This window comes from Eulemur rufifrons, chromosome 7 (genome assembly GCF_041146395.1).
Source record: "Eulemur rufifrons isolate Redbay chromosome 7, OSU_ERuf_1, whole genome shotgun sequence".
Classification (NCBI taxonomy): Eukaryota; Metazoa; Chordata; class Mammalia; order Primates; family Lemuridae; genus Eulemur; species Eulemur rufifrons.
In genome coordinates this window covers 252,748,161-252,766,432 of record NC_090989.1, presented here as the reverse complement: position 1 = coordinate 252,766,432, position 18,272 = coordinate 252,748,161, and the positions used below count along the sequence as shown (strand labels likewise).

The 18,272-nt window shown below is 45.2% G+C and overlaps 1 protein-coding gene and 1 pseudogene across 1 annotated transcript; one reads left to right on the top strand and one right to left on the bottom strand.

Annotated features, from left to right (window-relative positions):
• Nucleotides 1-4,900: 4,900 nt before the first annotated feature.
• On the bottom strand, nt 4,901-5,860 carry LOC138387401 (olfactory receptor 13C7-like). Its single transcript, XM_069474426.1, has one exon. The coding sequence runs from the start codon at nt 5,858-5,860 to the stop codon at nt 4,901-4,903; it is 960 nt and encodes a 319-aa protein (XP_069330527.1).
• Nucleotides 5,861-16,786: 10,926 nt separating this feature from the next.
• On the top strand, nt 16,787-17,742 carry LOC138387400 (olfactory receptor 13C7-like; annotated as a pseudogene).
• Nucleotides 17,743-18,272: the final 530 nt, after the last annotated feature.

The window sequence follows — 18,272 nt, the reverse complement described above, 5'->3', positions numbered from 1 at the left end:
GTGTGGGAAGCACCAATTTCAGGAGTTTGCAGAAATTTCAGTTGGTAGCTTCAGAAATGTCCACCAGATGGCGGGTTTGCAGCAGGCACAGGTAACTAGAACCACCATCAGCCACCCAAATCCCCTTCTAATAGTCCTGTAAATGGCATTAGAAGTTTGGAGCAATTGTTCTTGAACTGTGGAGGGAATGAATGGGGGAGAGCGCCCCAAGGAGACCGCTAATCAGAGAGTGGCAGATTGTGGATGTGAGCCCCGAATTCCTCCTTTCTGGGTATTCCCCAGTTGTTTTCATGTGAATTGTCTAGTGAGAGGGATGGGCTATACCCTTTCATTTCACAGATAAGAAATCAAGGCTCAGAGAGGCAGAGAGACTTAGCCAAGTGCTCTGCAGTGGCAGAGAGTGTGGGAGCCAGAATTGGAAGGCAGGTCACTGGCTGCCTGGCCTGGGCTGAGAGCGGCTCTATAAAGGTAGGGCAGGTGGATCAGCCAGCCCAGTCTATGCTGACCTGAGTGGCCTGCCTTCCCCTGCCTCCCCCCAGTTGCTCTTTGAACAGCTATCTTGTTTTCTCCATGAGTGCTAGAAGCAGCTATTATAATAATTCAGTTTGAATTGTTAATGGGCTTTCCACAATACTCAGAGTCCTGGACTTAACCTCCAAGGGAACAAAACATTAGTCTTAGCCAGGAGCAAACAGGACCAGCCCTGGCCCCCAGAGGGTCCCCTGGGAATCTTGATGGCCTCTGAATCTACAGCAGGCATAAGCTGTGAGCCACTGACTCTTTTTTTTTTTTTTTTTTTTTGAGACAGAGTCTCACTTTGTTGCCTGCACTAGAGTGCCATGGTGTCAGCCTAGCTCACAGCAACCTCAAACTCCTGGGCTTAAGCAATCCTCCTGCCTCAGCCTCCCGAGTAGCTGGGACTATAGGCATGTGCCACCATGCCCGGCTAATTTTTTTCTATATATATTTTTAGTTTTCCAGCTAATTTCTTTCTATTTTTTAGTAGAGACGGGGTCTCGCTCTTGCTCAGGCTGGTCTCAAACTCCTGACCTCTAGTGATCCTCCTATCTCGGCCTCCCAGAGTGCTAGGATTACAGGCGTGAGCCACTGTGCCCGGCCCACTGACTCTTCAAAGAACTTTCATCCCAACCTGTTTAGTTTTCCTCTTTTAATTGTAAGAACAAAGATTCACTTGAACAAGCTCGAGTATATTTTTCCCTTATTTTTTTTCCTAAGTAAGAATGCATTTGGATTGATTAGGGGAATCACACAGAATTCAAGAACAGAAGTCTTCATAGAGTTGAGGCCAATTGAGCCTGAATTATGTGTGCCCAGACTATAAGGAAATTGGAAAAATATTTGGCGGGGAACAAAGGTTACAATAATCCTCAGTTCCACCCTGTTGTTAGCCATAAGTGGGAATGTAAATCAGTACAGCCATTATAAAGAATACTATGAAATTTCCTGAGACAAATTACAAATAGAACTGCCATATGGTCCAGCAATCTCACTCTTGGGTATATATCGAAAGGAAATGAAACCAGCACCTCAAAGAGATACCTGCACTCCCCTGTTTATTGCAGCACTATTCACCATAGCCAAGGTATGGAAACAACCTAAGTGTCTGTCAATAGATGATTAGATAAGGAAAATGTGGTATATATACATAATGGAATACTATGAAGTCTTAAAAATGAAATCCTGGCCGGGCGCGGTGGCTCACGCCTGTAATCCTAGCACTCTGGGAGGCCGAGGCGGGTGGATCACTCAAGGTCAGGAGTTCGAGACCAGCCTGAGCAACAGCGAGACCCCATCTCTACTAAAAAAATAGAAAGAAATTATCTGGCCAACTAAAATATATATAGAAAAAAAATTAGCCGGGCATGGTGGCACATGCCTGTAGTCCCAGCTACCCGGGAGGCTGAGGCAGTAGGATCGCTTAAGCCCAGGAGTTTGAGGTTGCTGTGAGCTAGGCTGACGCCACGGCACTCACTCTAGCCTGGGCAACAAAGCGAGACTCTGTCAAAAAAAAAAAAAAAAAAATGAAATCCTGTCATTTGCAACAATATCAGTAACCTGAGATGTGCTCACAGAGAATTTGAATTCAGGTAAGTCCAAGTACATGTGTGGAAATAATTACAACCACCATCTTCTGAACATGTCATATAACACATGTGATAAGTCCAGGGGACTGAGAATTGAGTGGGCAGTGCAGGGCAAAGATGCCCAAGGGGCTGTGATACTGGAAGGTGACTTTTCTATAGTCCAATTTCCCCATCCCTAGTCTCCTGCCAGGTGTGGGACCTACAGCTAGAATCCCTGCCTTGGAAGGTCACCCTTGAAAGGACTTTGGGGCCATCCAACCTAAAACAAACTTCCAGCAGGGGAGAGATGAAGCTGAGGCCAAGAAAGGGGCTCCAGAAGCCAACCCACTGCCACGTCTTGTCACTAGTTCATTTGCTCTTTTTGTTTGCTTCTTTTTTGCTTTGTTTGCTTTTTTCAATTTATGCCTTGCCTCATCTCACAAAGGATGTGAGGTAACCCAAAAATATATTTGAGGCCAAAAAATTAAAAATAGATAGGTAAGGAAATGGGGCAAAGGGAAATAAAGGTAGAAAAATTATATAATTAAAAGCCAGGGAGGGGTAAGAGTCACCTCAAAATGCAGACCATCGTAAGGCCATTCTCAGCTGCAGAGTTGAGATGGATATGACACACTGGGAGCGGGTTTGAATCTCAGGACAAAAACTCAGATGAACAAGAACTAGTCATTTATTTATTTTCCTTAATCAAATTGTCTGACACCCAGTGCCATTTGACCAGGCCGATGGGAATCTTCTGTTGCAGTTGGGAAGGAGCATCCGACCCTCCCAGGGGTTCCCAGGGATAGGGAGCCTTACCCAGAGCCCAGAAAGTGGTGGACATTTGTTGGCTGTCCTCCCAGGATCCATTACACCCCTGCCCCATTCTTAACAGCTCCAGATTTTCCTTTGTACAGCAGCCACAGGGTTTAGGTGAGACTGACCTTGTCTTCAGTTTCACAGGAGGGTCCTGGTGGTCTAAGTCAATCTTTTTTTTAAGACAGAGTCTTACTCTGTTGCCTGGGTCAGAGTGCTGTGGAGTCATCATAGCTCACTGCAACCTCAAACTCCTGGGCTCAGGCAATTCTCCTGCCTCAGCCTCCCAAGTAGGTGGATCCACATTATATTTGAGTAGAGTAGATATTGAGTAGAGTTTTTTCTTCTGTGAAACTGAAGGTCTCCTGCTACATGCAGCATCCAACCGCCATGCTGTCAAGGCTGCTGCTAACCCCCCAAATGTCCAAAGCCACAGGCTCACAGCCTATGATCTCTGTGCCTGGGCCAGTGGGGGAGCAACTCTTACTAATGCCCTGTGATAGATGTGGAGTTGAAGATTATTATAACTCTTTGCTTTCCCTAGAATACTTTTTGGATTTCTTTATAGTCTGGGCACATCCATGGGAGTGTCTGGTAGGTGTTAATGCTGTGAGGCATACCAGTTGTGGGGGAGGAAAAGATTGAGGCCTGCTGCCTCCCACACACGGAGTCGCGTACCACCGCATGGTTGGAGCTGGGGTGGGACAGAAGGTGCAGACAGTTCTCTGTGTTTCCTCACAGACCAGTCCCACTACTGGAGGTAAGTTCCCTCTCTTCCTGGTGCTAAGACTTAAGAAGAATTCCAGCCATGGTGCTATTGGCCGACACACTGTGATGGCACGGATGATGTTTTTCATGCTATTCTTACCAAACACGGGCCTCTGGGATGATACCAAAGTGTGCACAGTATTCAGAAGTTCTACATAGGGCTACACAGGACACCCCAAGAATCCAGTGCCACTGAAACCTGGTTCTGCGGTTGTCTGCTAATTTTGCACCTATCAGTGACTCTTCACAGCTTCTGGTGGCAGAGGATGTAAGATTTTGCAAACATAAGTTAGCTATGATATGATGTCACTGAGGTTGTACACAAAGCCACCAACTAGCAAGTATCTCCAGAAATATGAAGACTCTTATTTCTAGGTTCTTAGATAGTCACTTGTATTACCTGTGGAATAATGTGGGGAAAATCAATTTACTTTTTAGTTCCAGTTCTGTGGTCCATGGCTTGGACCTTGGAAAATCCTGTCTCTACTCTGGGTTTTCATTTTCTTTCTTTCTTTTTTTTTAAATTCATTTTTATTTCAGGATATTATGAGGGTACAAACATTTTGGTTGCATTTTATGTCTTTGCCTCATACAAGTGAGGATTAGAGGCATGCCCTTCACCCCTACAATGCTCATTGCATCCATTAATTGTGAGTTTACCCCCCCAACCCCCTAATCTCTGAAGAATATTACTACCGTGTGAGCACCATAGTGTTGATCAGTCAGTGCCAATTTGACGATGAGTACATGTGGAGCCTATTCTCCCGATCTTGTGATACCTCACTTCAGATAATGGGCTCAAGCTCAATCCAGGAAAATATAAGAGGTGCTAGATCACTGTCATTTCTTATAATTGAGTAATATTCCATTTTATACATATACCAAATTTTAATAATCTACTCATGCATTGACAGGCACTTAGGTTGTTTCCACATCCTTGCAGTAGTGAATTGTGCTGCCATAAACATTCGAGTGCAGATGCCTTTATTATAGAATGTCTTTTGCTCTTTTGAGTAGATGCCTAATAGTGCTATTGCTGGATAGAATGGTATTTCTATTTTTAACTCCTTCAGGTATCTCCAAATTCTTTTCCACAGAGGTTGCACTAATTTGCAGTCCCACCAGCAGTGTAAGGGTGTTCCTGTCTCTCCACATCCTCGCCAGCATTTCTAATGAGTACAATGAGGAGCTTGGAGATTGTGTGTTCTGGCAATCTAGGATTCTGTAACAGTCATTCACTCAGTTAGGTGTTTCTGAAATACCAGGTGCCTCACGGCAGCCTTCACATCCTTGTTCCTCAGGCTGTAGATGACAGGGTTCACCATGGGGGTCACCACCCCATAGAAGAGGGAGATGAGCTTGTCTGCAAGGTCCTGCTTGTCTGCCCCCAGTGGGTCCTTAGACTTGGGCTTCCCGTACATGAAGAGGATGGTCCCGTAGAAAATGACCACGACTGTGAGGTGGGCAGAGCAGGTGGAGAAGGCCTTTTTCCTCCCCTCAGCTGAGGGGATCCTCAGGATGGTGGCAATGATGAAGACGTAGGAGACAGAGATGAACAGGACTGGGATTGCAAGGAAGATCATGTTGGCCACAACCATGCTGATCACGTTGATGGAGATGTCAGCACAGGCCAACTTCAGGACAGCCAGGATCTCACAGGTGAAGTGGTTGATGACGTTGTCCCCACAGAAGGGCAGCCGCATTGCCTGGGATGTCTGTACTACAGAGTTGGTGATACCAGCTGCCCAGGAGCCGGCAGCCATGGACACATAGACAGCCTTGCTCATGACCACAGGATATCGTAAGGGGTTGCAGATGGCCGCATAGCGATCAAACGCCATCATGCTCAGGAGCACACACTCTGTTGCTCCCATGGCAAAGGAAAGGAACATCTGTACTGTACAGGCTGAGAAAGAGATGGTTTTCCTGGGGGTCAGAAAGCTGTCAAGGATGAGGGAGACTGAGGAGGTTGTGTAGCAGATGTCCAGGAAGGAGAGGTTCCCCAGGAAGAAGTACATGGGTGTGTGCAGGCGGGAGTCAAGGATGGTCACCGGGATGAGGACCCCATTGCCCAGCAGGACCACCAGGTACATCAGCAGGATGAGCACAAAGAATGTCTTCTCCAGCTTTGGATGGGCTGAAAGTCCCAGAAGAATAAACCCCATCATCGAAAAGGTCTCATTGGATCTGCCCATGGTGCATCTGCTTTGTCACCTGCAGGAACTCAAAAGGTCAACCTCAGCATTCTCTTACTCCAAAAGTGCCTGGGAAGCCAGGGAACAATCTTGGTTCTGCTCAGCAACTGGAGAAGAGCCCTGACAACTTATTTATCTCTATGGGGTTCTAGAAACAATGTAGTAGAGATCAATATTTAACTTCTGCTTCCAGTAAGAAGAAACAGATTAATTTGGATTAGCTCTCTTGCAAATGACAATTAGAAAAACTGGACAAAATATAAGAAACATCTGTGTAAAACATTGGAGGTAATAAGACAATGAGGAATCATAAGGTTATGATTTGGGGGAAAACAAGGACTCAGATAAATAAGTTCAGCACTTTAGGCTGTATTTCAATTGGAGCATTTGCAGCTGCTGGATGGGGACACTGAGAGACAGAGGAGCGCTACCAACAGCCTCATGGAGACAGGGAATAGGTTTTGAAGTACAAGACCCACCTTGAAGGGCCCTTAACTGTATCCCATTGGGATGGGATTTCAAAGGGCAGAAACACAGGAATAAGGGCAAATCAGAAGGAAACAGGTGCTGTAGTTCCACTTCAAATCTTCTCAAGCCCTAAAATTTGATTGAGGTAGTCCCAGATTTGGGGTGCTCCCAAGTACCTAACAGAAGCAAACATAAATCCACTCTGAAGGAAAGTAATGTCACCCTAGTCTCCAAAATCATTTCTACAAGTAATTTGCAAATACAACATATGGCACACATTGAAGAAGAATAAGGCACACAAGGAGACAAGATGACATAATGAAAACCAACAGAAAAAAGCAACTACAGGATATAAAGTTTCCCTTGCCTTGGGGCAGGTGGCAGCCAAGAAGACAGCTCTGCTAACACTTCTGGGAGAATCAGCCCAGGCCACCTTGACACCAAGAATGCCAAGGTCTTAACATCTTGTTGGTCCTTTTGTACGTTTGGGGGAGTGAGTGCACCATGACCGAGTTGAGTGAGCATTTGGACTGAATCTCCCCTCTTCTCCTCACTCTCCATTGCCTGCATCAGAGGCACTGACTTGTTCCTGAGACTATTCACAGAGCCCTAGGCCTGCTCTGTCAGCTCTTCCTACTGGGAAGGTTAAATCTCTCCTGGTAAAGATTCTTTAATTTTCCAAACTTTATTTAGGTTCTAGAACCTTCTCTCAGGCCCATCTGTGCACTTCCTATTAATACTACAATTCAGTTTTAGTAAAGAACCCTGCTAAGTCAGTTAGCAAGAAACCCCCATCCTCAATATCTGATCACCCTTAATATCTGATCAGGTTCCTCATCCTCCACCACCCCCCAGATGATGTCTAATCAACCTGCCCTGTCTTCAGCAAGAATCCTGTTAGGTCAGTTTAGCCATAATCTCCCTTACCCCTGTTTTTCCTCTTTGTAATTTTCCATCCACTGACCCCAACCCTGCCCCTTGGCTATAAGTTCCCACTTGCCCATGTTGTATTTGGAGTTGAGCCCAATCATTCTCTCCCACTGCAAAATCCCACGGCTGCTATTGAGATGGTGCCACGAGTGCCTGAGTAAAGTCGGCTTTACCATGCTTTAACAAGTGTCATTGAATAATTTTTTCTTTAACATTCCTCAGACTTCTAAGTATTCCCCAAACTAGGATTTATTCTGGGCCAGTAAAAAACTTACAAGCAACCTTGAGGATGTTGGGTATTTGGTTTTATTTGCACTATATCTAAAATACTTATGAACCTCCCAGATAGCTGTCCCTCCAAGAGCTCTCAGTAATCCACCCCCTTCCTCGGTTGTTGCAGGGGCACTTCCTGCCTAGTGAACCCTGACACACTGCTATGTTGGTGCTTAGCACATTACAGCTGTGACAAAGTCTGTGTCATAATAATTCAATTCATGTTAACAGATATTTATTTGGCATCTGCTTTGGGACAGACATAATTCTCGGTGCTGGGAACATAACAATGAAAGACATGGTCCCTGACCTCAATGAGTTCAAAATCTAGTAGAGAAACAGTCATGCAAACAAATAATTACATCATCATCAACCATAACAATTATTCTAATGTAAAGGACAATAGGCCTTAGGGTCTATTTAGTAATTTGCTCCCTTGCCAACATAGAGAGCCCTTTACTGCATTCCTGATAGTCCTAGAGCCTAGGTTTGACTATCTGAGTGATGTGGGCTCTTTACCTCCCTGTGAGGCTCCCTTCATTTTGGAATAATTACCCTTGATACTGAGCTGAAATCTGCCTCCTTGCAACTTCAACCTGGCCCTGTCTTCTGAAACTTCCAAAGGCAGTTAACCTCTCTTCCACACAAAAACCCTCTAAATATCCAGAAATAGTATGAAAATTTCAGCATGAAGATAAATAAGAATCAATTTCCCCTTTTCTCCTAGAACCTTAACAAAATAGATACATGTCTTAGAGGCAAATGTGTCATCCAGGAATTGACTACAAAAGGTGAAACTGAGAATGGTCCCCAGGCTTGAAGATGGCTGGGGTGTCTGCAACTGTGATGTGTGTGCTGGGACAGTACATCAGTCCCCAGCAGGGGTTTTCATTCTATGCTGGCCAGCCAACTTTACCCTCCCAAGAACCTGGATCACATGAAGAAATATTCCCTGCAGACACATGCTCATTACTATTGTTGGATTTTGTACTCTAATTATGAAATGAGAAAGAGCCCAACAGTTTTAATCAAGAAAGGATAACTGAGTGTGGGAAGAAGACTACTAGCTGTGTGGTCCCTGGGAAGCCCTTTTTTACTCTCTACAATGATTAGGTAAAGCCAGATGATCTTAGATACTGTTGCAGTTTGTTGGGTCTATTTGATTCTGTGAGAATAATATATCAATAAAAGTGCTTCATCTCTCCCCTCCTCAAGCCCCATTCCATTACAGTCAAGTCTGATGATAGAAATGTAGCTGTGCTAATGAAAATTTTGGTATTCCTTTAATCAAAACTTGCACTTACCTTCATCACAAACATGGTGAGCAAGAATGATCAGTTTCCTAAGGGTTGGAAAGAGGCTACATGTCTGAAGCGCCAGGGTGAGGGCTCAGAACATGTGACAGGTAAATGGTCCTCTCCCCTCCACCAGCCTTGTGCACTCAGGGCACAATCTCCAAAGGTCTGGCCATCACCCTTAGACGATAATTTAAATTCTGGTTTGTTCTTTGGGACCATTTTAGTCCCTGAAGTCATTTAAAGTTTGGAAAATAAGTTGTACTCAGTTTAGAAACTTTGTATGCTACTGGGATAACATCCCCAGAATCCAATTATACAGGAGGCAGTGGAGGACATTTGCTTTCTGCTTCTTCTCCCCTGCTTTTCTCCTCCGTCTTTTCCTTCCTTCCTTCCTCCTTCCTTTCCCTCTGAACATCATAATCCCATTAACAGAGTCCAACAGCCCACAGATCAGTGATGACATGATTCATTCAAACTCGCAAGTCTCCTTTCTGCGCTGTGGCCAAGAACCATCACATCCAGCCTCTGCTTATGTTGTGTTTTGGGTGGTCTAAGTGAAAAGCTTATACCATCCCTCTAAATTTTCATCTTGTTGGATTAAGCACCTTGAAGCAACCTGCTGTGTTCTGCCTCAACCTCACTGAGCATCCAAGTCACTGTAGTTTCAGCTTCCTATCATCTGTGTGTGCTCTGAGATCTCATGGGAGTCACTGACAGAATGTGACCCAGGACAGGTCCAGAGAATGGGCGTTCATTTATTCAGCAGTTATTGAGCGTATACTTCATAAAAGGTAAAAATGTGCAGAGTAACCTATTCTCTGCCTCCTGGGAGTGCACCCTCTAGTGGCGAGAGAGAGGCACGTGAAAAACTACAGTTGACCCTTGAACAGCACAGAGGTGGGGGCGCCAACCCCCACGCAGGCAAAAATTTATGTGTAACTTTTGACTCTCCCAAAACTTAACTACTAATAGCCTGCTGTTGACTGGAAGCCTTACTGATAACATAAACAGTCAATTAACACATATTTTGTATGTATATGTATCATACACTCTATTCTTACAATAAAGTAAGCTAGAGAAAAAAATGTTACTAAGAAAATCATAAGGAAGAGAAAAATATATTTACTATTCATTAAGTGAAAGAGGATGATCATAAAGGTATTCATCCTTGTTGTCTTCACATTGCATAGGTTGAGAAGGAGGAAGAGGAGAGGTTGGGCTTGCTGTCTCAGGGATGGTGGAGGTGGAAGAGGTGGAAGGGGAGTCAGGAGAGGAAGGCACAGTTGGTGAAACTTTATGGATATACATTATTATATTTCTGTCTGACTTTATTACATTTTTATTTCTCAAAAAATGTTTCTATAGGATACAAAAACTTCTTCCACTATTTTCTTTAGTTTCAGTGTCCATATCATATTAATAGAAGGGTCCCTGTCATAAAAGAAGTCAAAAGCAGCCTTGAATAATCAGAGCCCTTCTGCCAGATTGCCTAACGTCAGTTTGTTTTCCGGCCTTGCTTATTCTATGTCTTCACCCTCATTGTGTGGCACTGGTTTGGAAGTGCTCATCTCTACCAAGTCGTCTTCTGTTAATTCCTCTGATTCCTGCTTCTCCAAGATCCATATCTTGAAACCCTTCACCCACTACCTTTTTGCCATATCCACAATCTCTTCTTTACTGATTTCCTTGACTGGCTCTGTTGTAAATCCTATGAAGTCATGTACAACATCTGGACACAATTTTCTCCAGCAGGAATTTATTCTTTCAGGCTTGATGGCTTTCACAGCTTTTTCTATAACAATGATGGCATCTTCAATGGTGTGATCCTTCCAAACTTTCATGATGTTCTCTCTGTTAGGGTTCTCTTCCATAATGTTGACAATTCTTTCCATAGAGAACCATGTGCAATGAGCCTTAAAAGTCCTTATGACCCCCTGATCTAGAGGCTGGATTAGAGACATGTGTTTGGGGGCAAGTAGACTACTTTGATGCCTTTGGTGTTGAACTCATGGGGTTCTGGGTGGCCAGGGACATTGTCCAATATCAAAAGAACTTTAAAAGGCAGTTTCTTACTGTCAAGGTACTTCCTGACTTCAGAGACAAAGCATTAGATAGAACCAATACAGAAAGATGATTCTCATTGTCTAGGCCTTCTTGTACAAACAAGACTGGCATCTGGTGTTTATCTTTTTCCTTCAAGGCTCAGGGGTTAGCACCTTCATAGGTAAGGGCCGTCTTGATCATAAACCTGACTGCATTTGCACAAAACAGCAGAGTTAGCCTATCCCTTCCTGTCTTAAACCCTGGTGCTTGTGTCTCTTCCTTACTATTAAATGTCCTTTGTAGTATTTTTTCCAGAATAAGGCACTTTTGTCTGCATTAAAAACCTGTTCAGGCAGATATCCTTTCTCCTCCATAGTTTTCTTAATGGCATCTGGGAACTCGTCTGCTGCCTGTTGGTGGGCAGAAGCTGCTTCTCCTATTACCTTGACATTTTTAAAGGCAAACATCTTTCTAAAATTATTAAATCATCCTTTGCTGGCATTAAATTCTCCAGCTTTAGATACTTTACTTTCCTTTTGCTTTAAATTGTCATATAAATGACTTTTTCTTGACTCATATTAGAATCTGTAGGTATGCCTTTCTTACAGCAACACTGTACCCACATAAAAGCTACAATTTTCAATATGAGATAAAAAGGTATTTTGCAAAAAGTGCAAGGTTTTCACCCTTCTGGCATAGCTACAGCAACAGCTTCACAAATTTCCCTTCCTTTTTCCACAATGGTCCTTGTGCTAGATTCATTTACCTTGGAATGGTGGGCAACATTAACTGTAGACCTCAATCTATAGTACATATCAAGCAATTCAACAGTTTTCTTGTAATGTCATGAATTTTCTCTGCTTCTTGGGAGCATTTCCAGTATCACTAGTGGCATTTCATGTGGTTCTCATGGTGTTATTCAAGGTTTATGATATTGCACATGATGATTAAACATGATGAAAAATGAAAGAGAGCTGTGAAAGATCACTTTTACTGCGATACTCAATTTACTAGAGCTACAAATTGCTCCTATGGAGATGATCAGCCTCACAGGATGTTTTAAGCAGACACTCACAAGCCAAAGGGAAGAGCAGAATAGGGCAAGGTCTAGGTGGAGGGCTGTGGAGTTCCCATGCCCTCTCTGGATGCACCACTCTCCCCATATCTCTGTGTTCTCTGAACCCCGTTGGTTTTGGGCTTTTCATGGTGGTCCCATTATGTAGCCATGATTGATTAAATTATTGGCCATTGGTGACTAGCTCTCTCCCATCCCTGGAGGTCAGGGGGTGGGGCTGAATATTCCAACCCTCTGATCATGTGGTTGGTTCCTCTAGTAACCAGCCCCCATCCTGACGCTATCTAGGGCCACATTAGGAGTCACCTCATTAGTATAAGTTCAGGTATTGGAAAGGGCTTATTATGGATAGCAAAAGATGCTCCTCTCTCCCCATCACTAAAGAAATTATAGTGTTTTAGGAGCTCTGTTCCAGGGACTGGCCACCAGACCAAGTGTGTGTGTGTGTGTGTGTGTGTGTACTTTATTATATCACAATATCCCACCCTCATACCTACCTCATAGGGTTGCTGGGAACATTAGATAAGACAAGAATTGGGAAACAGTTATAAATAAATGGCAATTATTATTAATATTAGTGCCTTACCATTATCTCAAATGTAACAAATCCAGTTGGCTGCAAACTCCTCAATCATAGAAACTATTTCTTAGTCATATTTTTATTTCCAGTAACTATCCTGGAGCTGGGCACAACACACACACAGGAATTGTGTCCTGAAATGTCAGAAACAACCCCGGAGCCACCCCACCCATTCCAGCTCTGACACGCTCCCTCTGTGCTTTCTCCATGCCTCTCTTCCAGTTCTCAAGATTTGGTGTGAAAGGGAGGAAAACTATCTTTTCCTTCTACCCATCTTAGGTTCATTGGCCGGGGCCCCTGCAGGGAAAGACAGATTAATAAGAGAAAAGCAAACACAGTTTCATATAACATAGAAGCCTTCTAAGGAAATGTGGACCTGAAGAAACAGTTAAACCTGGGTGTTTTTTGTAGTAGGTTTGAGTGGAAAGTGGCGGAGAGGTATGACGGGCAGAAAAGAGTGACCTGAGTCTTGCAAACAGGGGACACAGCCAGGCCCGTTTGCTCACATTCTCGGCCTCCCTATGTCTTGGGAGATAAGGGTGCTCCGTTGCTCTGGGTGCAGGGAGGGCCCCTCTCACAGGAGGTCTGTGACTTGCCTCAGGGGAAGGTCAGAAAATCCTTCCTAGGTTTTATGACCTGCTTCAGGGGAGAAGGATGGGAAAGGTCAGAGAGACCTTCCTGCACACACTGTTTCTCAAATTCCTTCAGCTTAAAATATTCAATTTGCCAAGGTGCCATATTTTGAGGTCATGTGTCCTGAACCCATCAGGTATCTCAGCCATTATTGATTCTTCTCTCCCCTACATCTCCTACCCCAGATCCATCTCTAAATCTTACAGTTTTTTCCTCCTAAATGTCTCCCAGGGCCACTCCTCCATCCCTGTTATTTTCACCCTGGGCTAGTTCCATACTCCTCCTGTGCCCAGCCTCCAGGACAGCTCAGTGGGATTCTCAGTCATTCAGTTAGCTCCACTCTGCTGGGCATTCCCTGAAGATAAAGACCCATTGCCGATCATCATGTCCTCCATTCAGCCTAACTCTTTGGCACCTGGCACAAGGCCTGGCACATGTGACATGTTGATAGCATAGAGATTATTTGGAGTGGTGGGGATGGACAGGCTGGTAGCAGTGAAAGAGAGAGAGAGGGAGAGAGAGAGAGCGAGCGAGCTGTGTCACTGGGTGGAGGGGAGAAGATGCCTGGGTAGCTGAGGAATCTGTGTGACCCAAAGTTCCCAGGAATATTGGTATCATAATATTCCTTAGGAATAGTTGAAGAGGAGGCCTAGCTCTTTTTCCCTTCCAGACCCTTTGAGGGCCAGTGATAGAGCCACCCTGAACCAATTGTTGTGATCAAAGCCCAGGAGAACTCTGAGTACCTGGCACCAGCAAACTTTCTGAGCTGAGGTTTCCTTGTGCTGAGAGGGGAGCTTTGGGTAGATTTGCACAACATTGACTAATTGGGTCTGTGGGGTGAAGTCTAAACTCTAAACCTCTCATCAAACTTTAAATTGCTTCTGGGATAGGACCTGACCCCAAAGCAATCCTGTCCTAAATTCCAGAGAGATCCTTCATGGGACTCTCTGGAGAACAGTGCAAGCACAGAGAAGGGAGGGTCATGGGCCCGGTGGCTGGGCATGGCTTGCAAGCCCACTCTGGGGTGCACACTCCTCCAGGCTGGGGCTCCTCCTGGCTGAGCCTCAGACTTGAGAGCCCGCCTTTGTTTCCTTGTCTCCCTGAGCCCCAAGGCCAGGCAAGGGCTTCTTCTGGGGCTGTGACTGCACTCTGGTCCCTTCTATGCACTCAGGATCATTTCGAGACTCCAGGAAGTGAGACAACTGTTAAAGAGTATAAGCCCATGTCAAAAGTGTGCACCTATGTGTTGCCAGGGAAATTCTGAGAGATAAGGCCTCTTATAAGTTCCTTGGTTATGGTTGGGTAGCACCGAGAAGGGCAGGTGACACCAAGACAGCCACTTGTCCTGACCTCAGTAAATGGGCAGCCTCCCCTCTTCACTGGCCTGCCTTCCTGCAAGCAATTGATCCAGCCTAGACTGGATCCCAAACTGGGTAAGTGCTGGGTGATCTCTGTGGCCAGCTCTTCACCAGATGGGAGCAGAGGAAAGAGGTTATGTGCAAAGAAGTCTGTGCAGGGGGCGCTGGGGATAGAATTGGGTGCAGTGGCCGGGCGCGGTGGCTCACGCCTGTAATCCTAGCACTCTGGGAGGCCGAGGCGGGTGGATCGCTCGAGGTCAGGAGTTCGAGACCAGCCTGAGCAAGAGTGAGACCCTGTCTCTACTAAAAATAGAAAGAAAAAAAAAAAAAAAAAAAAAAAGAAATTATATGGACAACTAAAATATATATATACAAAAAATTAGCCGGGCATGGTGGCGCATGCCTGTAGTCCCAGCTACTCGGGAGGCTAAGGCAGTAGGATTGCTTAAGCCCAGGAGTTTGAGGTTGCTGTGAGCTAGACTGACGCCACAGCACTCACTCTAGCCCAGGCAACAGAGTGAGACTGTCTCAAAAAAAAAAAAAAAAAAGAATTGGGTGCAACAACAAGGCAACTGTTCCCGAAGTTCTGAAGGCTGCAAGTGTGCCAAAGGAATGTTCTGAAAGAGCCCAGAAGGCAGACTTAGGACTAGCCAAGGAAGAGAGAAGTTAGAAAAAGGCAGATTTCGGGTCCCTGAAGAACTCTAACAACCTGGGTGTTCTGACAACAACATTGCCATGAGCCCTTCATTGTCCAACATGTATACACATAGGCTGAGAAATCACTTATTGAAGAGGGGACTCTGTGACAGGGGGCTTAGAGGTGGGGACTGGATGGTTTAATATCTGAAGGTTCTACCAAGCTCAGATTCTGCACTCCCTGATACTAAAAAGAGCTTTTCTCTAAAAATAGTTCCTCATTTCTTAACTCCTGATATCCTGAGATAACCTTTTTTGGACATTGTATCATCACCAATTAGGAAAAAACCCTCCCTTTCTTCACGGACATGTGCTATCACAAATCTCTCTCCTGACCTTAGTTTCTCCACCTTTGACCTGAGAGGGATTGAAATAGATCAGTGATTTCCAAGACTGATAGATCCAGAATACATGGGGAACGTTTATTTAAAAAGCAAAAGAAACAAAAACAAAAACAGATTACCAAGACAATCTGCAAAGATAGGACCCAGAAATTAGTACTTTTAACCAGCACTGGAGTAGCTATTAGGCAGCCAACTCCATGCCATTTGGGCACACTGCAGTAGGGCCTGGTGACATCTGGTGTTCTGAATCTCTGGCAGTAAAATTGTGATGAATTGTGATGTGTGTTTCGGTATTCTGGGAGGTTGAGTAGGTTTGTGTGTGAACATGTCTGCAAACCTCCAAATGACATTAATGGGATGGCATCTCTCATTGAATGTGATGGGGGTGTGACTCAAGGACCCACCAAACCCAGGCTGGGGATATGAATTGTGAGTGAGCTCCAACAATCAGGTAAGAGTCTATTCTTCCAACCTAGTCCCAGAATAGCAAAGATGCAGGCACGTCAGGTGTGGTTACAGGAGGAAACACATGAGTCCTTCTCTCCAGACCAGATTTCTGGAGACTTTGGTTGGGACTCCATACCATAGACTCCAGAAATTCAATTTGGTCAGATTATTCAGGGAAGAAGGTCAATGAACTGATTTATACTAACTAAACTCACAAAAGACTGAAGAGTAAGCCAGACACTGAGTAAGAAATAAAGTGCTGGGGAGATAAGAAGCTCCCTGTTTTCAAGCCACCACAGTCTCTCCCTGTAAGACTATCTATGTGAGAAGTCAAATTATTATAGAAACTTGCTGGCTGAGGAGAAGCCAGACCCAGAGGAATGGGCCATGTGACCTGCAGCGTCACTGAGCTGTGATAGCCTGAGGTCTCCAATTAATATATATGGCAGAGCAAGAGTTACTCAGAGGCTTCTGCTTCCCTACAAAGTGCTAGAGATAGCATACGTACATACACGACATTGCGTTAGGTATATTAATATTGTTTAGACAGAATTGTTCATTTTATTCATTCTAAGTTTCATTAGATTTCCAAGGTCTCCTCTTCTGAGGTCTGCTGGATTTTAGATAACTTGGTTTTATAGTTGAATCCCAGAGGGTAAGTTTATTTACAATTTTAGAGACATCATACTGTGATAACCACTATTGACTCAAGCAAGCCATCAAACAGCAAACGTGTCTCTTCTGCCTTCAGTGTTCCTAGAGATGAAAGAGAGACTTTGAAATGGGAACATTCAACCAGTCCACTGTGACAGAATTTGTCTTGCTGGGCCTCTCTGCCCATCCAAAACTAGAGAAAACATTCTTTGTGCTCATCTTATCCATGTACCTGGTGATCCTGCTGGGCAATGGGGTCCTCATCCTGGTGACTGTGTCCGACCCCCGCCTGCACACGCCATGTACTTCTTCCTGGGGAACCTCTCCTTCCTGGACATCTGCTACACAACCTCCTCAGTCCCTCTGGTCCTGGATGGCTTCCTCACTCCCAGGAAAACCATCTCCTTCTCAGGCTGTGCTGTGCAGATGTTCCTCTCTTTTGCCATGGGGGCCACAGAGTGTGTGCTCCTGGGCATGATGGCATTTGATCGCTACGTGGCCATCTGCAACCCCCTTAGGTATCCCGTGGTCATGAGCAAGGCTGCCTACGTGCCCATGGCTGCCGGCTCCTGGATGGCTGGTGGAGCCAACTCCTTGGTGCAGATCTCTCTTGCAGTACAGTTACCCTTCTGTGGGGACAACATCATCAACCATTTCATCTGTGAGATCCTGGCAGTTCTAAAGTTGGCCTGTGCTGACATCTCCATCAATGTGATCAGCATGGGGGTGGCCAATGTGATCTTCCTGGGGGTCCCAGTTCTGTTCATCTTTGTCTCCTACATCTTCATACTCACCACTATCTTAGAGATCCCCTCAGCTGAGGGGAGGAAAAAGGCCTTTTCCACCTGCTCTGCTCATCTTACTGTGGTGATCATCTTCTACGGGACCATCCTCTTCATGTATGGGAAGCCCAAATCCAAGGACCCACTGGGGGCGGATAAGCAGGACCTTTCAGACAAACTCATCTCCCTCTTCTATGGAGTGTTGACCCCCATGCTTAACCCCATCATCTACAGCCTGAGGAACAAGGATGTTAAGTCTGCCACAAGGAGCCTTGTGGCTCAGAAGTGCTTCACCCAGTGATGGGGTATATCCTGTGATCCACATACTTTGATGGCTCTCACCTGAGACTCTCAGTGCAAAGCAATGCTAGGTGAGGGGCAAGTTGAGTTTAGAGACACGCTACTCACAGTGTGGTCCATGGGCCAGCACTGTCAGCATCACCTGGGGACTTATTAGACATACAGACTCCCGGGGCCCATTGCAGTCCTACTGAATTGAAGCCTGCATTTTACCAAGATCCTCAAGGGATTCATATGCATGTCAAACTTTGAGAAGTATTGGTTGAGACTGTGTAGTGAATGCTGTGTTGTGCTGCCCAGATTCCTGCCCCCACCTTACCTAGGGCTGAAGCACTCACGACCCCAGCTTCCCGGAAGTGTGGTGGCTGAACAGCATTCAGCAGAGTCTCTCTGCAGGGTTGCCCTTGACTAAAGAGAGCCACCTCACCCAAAGTCACATTCTCTTCTTAGGAGTGGCTCACATCCAACGATGAGTCAATGTCAGCATAAAGGCCCAGTCCTCCTTGCCTCGGTTGGGGATATCTCTAAAGG